At 39.6% G+C, this 7,293-nt stretch overlaps 1 protein-coding gene across 1 annotated transcript; it reads right to left on the minus strand.

Annotated features, from left to right (window-relative positions):
- Nucleotides 1-6,753: 6,753 nt before the first annotated feature.
- LOC146747368 (uncharacterized) lies at nucleotides 6,754-7,293 on the minus strand. The gene has a single exon (XM_085498402.1). The coding sequence runs from the start codon at nucleotides 7,291-7,293 to the stop codon at nucleotides 6,754-6,756; it is 540 nt and encodes a 179-aa protein (XP_085354528.1).

A 7,293-nucleotide genomic window follows, 5' to 3' on the forward strand; every position in this document is an offset into this window, starting at 1 on the left:
GTGGAAATAAAATAATAAACGAACATGATGAAACTGTGAAATGTCGAATTTTGTAATCGCACACCCCTACTAACAGAATGCTATACGCTAACGTGACTGAAGTGATGAGCCCTTTTGAAATCAGTTACATAATTGTTGCATTAATCCAGGAACAAGATGTCCCATTTCCATCGTAGTTGTCGATTGCCTGACGTTCGGACTGATCTCAATCCCCATCTCATCTTCACCAAGTCGAAGTTTATTCGGAAGTTTTGATAGATCTCGCCCACAGTCTTCAAGCATCTCGGATCACAAACATTATGCGATTTTTAGTTACAACAGTAAATCGTTTGCGCAAGGAAGTCATGGCTACAAACAGAAGAAAGCGTGCAATTTTAAAAACCGAAACCAAGTCACCACAAGAGAATAATATCAACCCTTTTAGAAGTTCTGAAAATCTGAAAGTCGGTGTAGCGTGTCTAGCTGTGTCATTTCACACACGCATAGAAAAGTCATTGTTCAATTTTTCACACTTAGTTCATACCATTTCATTGTAACTATTATAACTTGTATTCAGTGGATCGATTTTGATTATAGCCTGTAAATCGCTATATACGCAATTTTATTTTATGTGTCAGAAAATACGTAAGTATGCGAAAGTCGAAAATTGATGTCCGATCTAATAAATTGAACTCTTCACCCAAATTACTAGTCATTCATGTTGGCATGGTTATACCATATGATGTCCGTTGTTCCATGCTTTTGTCTGACCCTTCATTGTTTTCAAAGGTGTCTACTCACACTGACAAATGGCTCAGGCTGTTCAGCAATTAACCGATACAGGCTCGTGTAAAGTGGGCTTCAGACTTGCATACAGTCTCTTGTTTTATTTTTTTATTAAATAAAATATGGTAGTGTATAAATGACGATAGCGGTAACCCAACTTTTGTGGTAACCCGGCTCTCGCCATTTACACGCTCCCACTAACAACGAAGGCGCTACGACGCGATCCTCGAAACGTTGCCTGAACCAATCACAAACAAGAACAGACAATGAATTTTCGGATAAACACGTCTGTTTCCCCCACGCTGACCAACGTTTCCCCACACCATGGAACTATTATAGTTCCATGCCCACACTAACGAAAAAATCTGTTGTCTTCTACTGACTTCCTGTAAGCAAGTGTGGGTGGATGTATTCATATAGCACTAATACTTCATACCAACTTGCATTTTAACAACAGTTTTATGTGGCATAATATTTGAGGCAACCATTTGAAATCACGGGATATGACCATTGCAATTAATTATTTGTTCACGCTGTCTTATTTATATTTTTATTATTTTTTCTTGAATGTGTCAACGTTTGTTCCAGCTACAGCTCGCGTGCATTTTTTTATTCTTGGTGATTGGCTTGCGTTTTCTTAACAAATTTTCCACCCCTATAATTTTAAATATAAAATACATAAGTTATTACTACAATGATTAGCACGTTTTGATTTCGAGCGGGAGGTAGGTTTGAATCTCATTTCCCACTGTTGAGTCGGTAATATATTTAGTAAAAACTGTCCAGGTCACCAAAAATTATAATACAACACCTTTTCCTATTCAAATTTGCTTGACAAATCTCAATTAAACTGTTACATATTCTATTTTAGGTACTATTTCCAGGAAATGACAGAGAGAGACGAGAGTGTTTTTTTCAGCTTGTTTTTACAGTGACAGCTTGGAAAAAACAAAGAAAGAACCAAGGAGAAGATGAGTAAGTGTTAATTTATAGTTTTTATAATTTTGAATTCGTTTAATTCAAGCTTGTTAAAATATCAGTAATAATAAATATAGTGTTAGTTATAAATAACATTTATATCATTGCAGCTGACGGAATGTCGGGAAAAGAAGTTAAAGAGGAAGAACAAGAGATGTGGGAGATGGTGTCGAAAGTTGTGAATATTATGATGTCAGATGAGGAAGACGGCGAAGAAGATCGGAAAGGAATGTTCATTGTGAGGTCTCCGACACTCAGGTCATGGCACTGAACGACTTGTTTTGGATTAAGACAACCGAGTGGCAAGGAGGCAACCGACCCGCATGCCCAGAAATAAGTAGGACCACCATGTAACCGTCAAACCCCACGTGATTGCCCTTGATGACCAGCGTGATTTTTTTCTGATTCCTACCCAAATGAACACTTTCAATATTTTTAGCTTATAACTGGAATTTTATTTCTTTTGTTTCATTGAATTTATAAATTACTTGACATTAAATGCATTAATTGTTGAATTTCGTTATTTCTGTTAAAGAAGTTCACTAAATTTAAACCACTTGAAATGAACTTATTTTTTACCTTCAATTAAATTGAAATTAAAACCCCATATGATATATTTATGTATGTCGAGGAAGATTTGTGTACTTGTAAGTGTGTGTATTGTTATTACAAATAAATACTTAATCACTTGAATCACAAATGTCTGTCTTTTATTCCCACCTTTGCAATTACCCAAAAACATCTCCTCAATATTAATTAACACGAAATTGCATTAGTTGCAATGTGTTATCGTTGACCGTATATCTACTGTAAACGTTATTTCCGATTATAAACTGTTCACGGTGCCCTGATCCTACTTGTGTTGAACATCGAGTGGCCAAATATTTCATTGTGAATCACCTCCCGCGTTTGATTTCCTGCGGTGTGCGATCTAGTCTGATGCAAGTCATTGGAGAACAGTCACTTGTAACTTACAGATAAAGAAAGGGAAAATGCCTCGTTGCTGGTCATGTGTTCATAAAAAAAAAACGTCTGATCACTGGGATGGCTATGGGTGTGGCAATAACCATTTCTTTATCTTTACATGTATATGACTGTAACAGGAGCTCGTGATATTGCTAGGTTGTTGTATTGTGTTTATAAATAAATGTGTTGCGATAGCAAAAACGAGTAAGACTATCAATACTTTATTTATAAACAAAATACTCGCACCTAGAAAAATTACAAGCACGTGCGGCGAACAAGAACCAAATTACCACGTGCATAATTAACCGGAAATGAAGCATGACCTAAAATATGTGACCTGTATGCAAATGTTCCTGAAAAATCAGCCAATAGCATGCGCTTTCAATATGCCGAGTTAACGCAAAATATACGTAGATCTACGCCGATGTTAATTGTGTGCACTGGTTTATTGCGTGACCGTATACGCTACGTATACGTCGATCTGCGTCAGTATTAACTCTGTGCAGTGGTTTATCACGTGTCCGTGTATACTACGTATACGTAGGAATACGTTAGACAGCATTGTTCTGCATTATGTTACGTTAATGCGCGCACTGTATACTCCCGGTCTCCGTAAATATACTGCTGTGTATATTTACGTATCAGTATGTTCCGAATGTGTGAATATACGTTGCGTATTCCCCGTACATACGTTGAATGTACATGTGCGCCGACCAACGTATATCTTCGAATATCGGGAATATACGCGTGCGAATACGCTAATGTACCCGCCGTATACCAACGATTTTGCCCAGTGATACATAATTCATTTTGAGTGTAATTTAGAATACACATTGCCTCTTCATTAGTTTTTGTATTGTGAGTTTTGATTTACGGGTATGTAAAACGAATTTACATTAACGGATGTGACTGATAACTGTTCCTATGAAATCCTTAGCAACCCGTTGGCAGGCCAGTCACACTGGTGTTTACTACAAGAGGTTACAATCCCCCCTGCCAAATGCTCAGAACAACTCAAACATATATATACATATTTACATGAAATATTGTCCACCTATACGGATCTGTTTGCGCAGGAGTTTTACGACCGTATACCCTTACTAACGTCAACCAAACTTGTTAATTGGGAAGTTGGCACCCAAGGCTTACAGGTGCTACACCTTGCCCAAGGGTGACCTGGAGGTAGTTGTGGCAAAGGGTAACCTCATTCTCCCAAGTCCATGGACTCCACAACCGGATGTAGTTTAAAATTTTACCAGGACACATATATACATATTTAAATAAACGTAAACGTTGCCTTTAATAGGAAATACCTCACCCCATGAGGTTGAGTTGGTGCAAGGTTTTCATAACCGTATGCCCTTATTGACGTCAACCAAACTTGTTAATTGGGAAGTTGGCACCCAAGGCTTACAGGTGCTACACCTTGCCCAAGGGTGACCTGGAGGTAGTTGTGGCAAAGGGTAACCTCATTCTCCCAAGTCCATGGACTCCACAACCGGATGTAGTTTAAAATTTTACCAGGACACATATATACATATTTAAATAAACGTAAACGTTGCCTTTAATAGGAAATACCTCACCCCATGAGGTTGAGTTGGTGCAAGGTTTTCATAACCGTATGCCCTTATTGACGTCAACCAAACTTATTATGTGGGAAGTTGGCACCCAAGGCTGACAGGTGCTACACCTTGCCCAAGGGTGACCTGGAGGTAGTTGTGACACAGGATAACGTCATGCTCCCAAATTCCAAGGGAAAACTAAAACCTTTAAAGCACAGAACAATTAGCAGAAAAGAAAAAAACGCGCGTATGTTTGCAGATAACGCACCAAGAGGACGAAACTCTTGGCTCCTGTGCGTGTTCTAAACTTGTTTGTGCATTTCTGTACGTGAGTACGAAAAATTGAAATATTTGCCAAGACAAGTAAGCCAATTGTTTATTATAGAAAAATGCGGAGCTCATTATCCTGAATCTGACACAGGGCATTCTCCACTGTCCATGTATTGATAAACTTAGGCAATAGGTTCATAACGCGTGATTATTCATATTCAGTTTTAAGTCTTGACCTAATACTTTGTTTGAAAATTTCCAAAGGGTCACTAGACCCTTTGTTTTGCCGCTTGTTACGACGGCTAGAATGATTCGCAACTTTAGCCATGCACGCTAAGAAGCAAAAAAATGCTTTGTGCCTGGCTAGAATGAAACTGTTTTGAGCGACGGGGTGGTAACATTATGAACCACCAACCAGGAATCCGAAAGTCTTGTTGAACCAGACGAAACGCGATGTTCGTAAAAATGTAGAGTAGGTTATCATTAGACGAGCAATCAAAAAAGATATGTTGAAGAGTATCAACCTCATCACAGAAAGGACACTATCAGAACTGTTCAGACGGGCTTTAAACAGAAATCTCCCAGTTGGAAACGGGCCATGAGAGATACGCCACTGCAGGTCCCCATATTTTCCAATAACTGGTGCTTTATAACAATCATGGAAATTGGGCTTGGAATTTTCAGGTAGACTCAGTATGTCACGCCAAACAGTATCTAGTTTTTGTGGATGATGACAGACGTAGAGAACCTGAATCAGGTATTTATAAATTGCACCCTTTTCAAATTTATAAAGTGGTAAGTTAAGGTCATCAGAAAAGTGGAGTTGAAAGCTGAGATGTGAACGAGCATGGTTGCACTTTTTTTTACTTTTGAAATATGTCTTGATTGTGTGAATTTAAAGCAAGGATGGTTATGGTTGATGTACAGGTATATTTGAATTTAACCGAGACGCATAGCGCTGATGCGCGTTGGGAGGTGCGTGACGTTTTGCCCACTTTTTTTCCAAGGGGAGGTACAGTGTTTCCGCAGAAACCCAATGTCGGCCTTGCCAAAAGAATTCAAGCAACAATCTCTGCACCTTCAGAACTACGTGCATGGGTGGTGCTGGGCTGTTTAGGACATGCTATGAACGAAGTGATTCCAGAAATTGATTTTGTTATTCACTTTTGACACAAGTTCATCCCAGTTCTGGTCGGTATATGTTTGGCTGTTCCCAAGATAAACACCCAACACTTTCAATCCCACACTGTTCCATTTGATGTTAAGAGGATAGTCAGTGTTTTTGCGCCAGCTACCAGCCCATAGACCTTCAGGTTTTTGCAGATTTATTTTTGAATTTGATGCCCGCTCATACACTTGTAACCAGTAAGCAAGTGAACTAAAATCCTGTTTACGAGTTATGAAAAATTCAACATCATCAGCATAAACAGTAAGTTTACAATGCTGTTTATTACTGTGTGGTATGACTAACCCTTCAATGTTTTTATCATTTCTGATTTTCTGGAGTAGTTTCAATGGCACACGTTTACAAACCACGCAGCGATGAATGACAGCTTTCACGAAGCGTCGCATTGATGTAATCCAGTAGTTTTCGCGTAGTCTTGAAGTTGTAGCGTTGATTCTGGCATGCTGAAGTCGGACGTGTGCGTCGCGAATAACTAAAGTAGTATATTGATGTTTACCGGGTAGAAGTAGTGGATGTATCGTATTTATTGGTAAATTCGCGTTTTGTATGCGACCACCGGCTCTGATCAGTTGATTGTCATCCACAAATATCTTGAGTTGTTTACGGAGAGCGCCGAGATGCGAGTTATTTTTGACAAGACTGTCAATGAGTTCCCCGTAATGTTGACGTTGAATCGATTTAATCCACAGTTGTTCGGCTGGTATCATCTCGTTGGCGTCAGGCGTTGATTTTTGGGCGTTGTTCTCTGTATCAGAGACGATTGGCGCGTTCAAGTTGAGTCGAGTTTTAAGAACTATTATAAATCTCAAAACATAAGCTGTTACACGCAATAAATGTGACAAATTGCGGTAAGAGTCAAGTTGCTACTTCGGGTATCACTTTGGGTTCGGCAGAGTTAACTTTGAAATGTTCGCTCATTGTGGGCGACTCGAAGTGAGCGGTGATTTCACCTTGATCAGAATTGGGTCGTAGCCGCGTGTAGTATATTTGATTCAGACGAGGTGATTTCTGATGTAGTATTCTGTTTCACATGGCGATTGGATTTCTGTTTAGAGGGTTCAAATAAATCGCATATTGGCCAGTTGTCAACCATTTGGGTCCTTGCCACCAGTACTTGGAATTAATCAGTTCTGTCGGTGAAACGCCTCTAGTGACTAGATCGGCCGGGTTTTCTGTGGTGTTGACGTAACGGTGTTCTCGGGGAAAGGCGTTGATTTCGATGACTCTATATCGCGTGAAAGTATCTTGTTTGCCTCGTCCGTTGAGCCAATGAAGAGTTATCTGGCTGTCACACCATAATACATATTTCAATATAGAATATTTCTGAGCGAGTGCCTCACTAACAAATTGAGCAAGTCGGGTTCCAATTAGGACTCCCATCAGTTCCAAACGTGGAAGTGTCAACTTTTGTTTGCTAATAGGCGCTATGCGTGTCTTCGCGATGGCTAAGGCGGTTTCCTTATTGGACACCAAATACACGGCGGCTCCGTAGGCCTTTGTTGACGTGTCGGTGAAAGTGTGTATTTCGACGTTGGTTGGGTTATCAGCAAAATACTTGCGGTTCAT

This window comes from Saccoglossus kowalevskii, chromosome 4 (genome assembly GCF_978046115.1).
Source record: "Saccoglossus kowalevskii chromosome 4, keSacKowa6.1, whole genome shotgun sequence".
Taxonomy (NCBI): domain Eukaryota; kingdom Metazoa; phylum Hemichordata; class Enteropneusta; family Harrimaniidae; genus Saccoglossus; species Saccoglossus kowalevskii.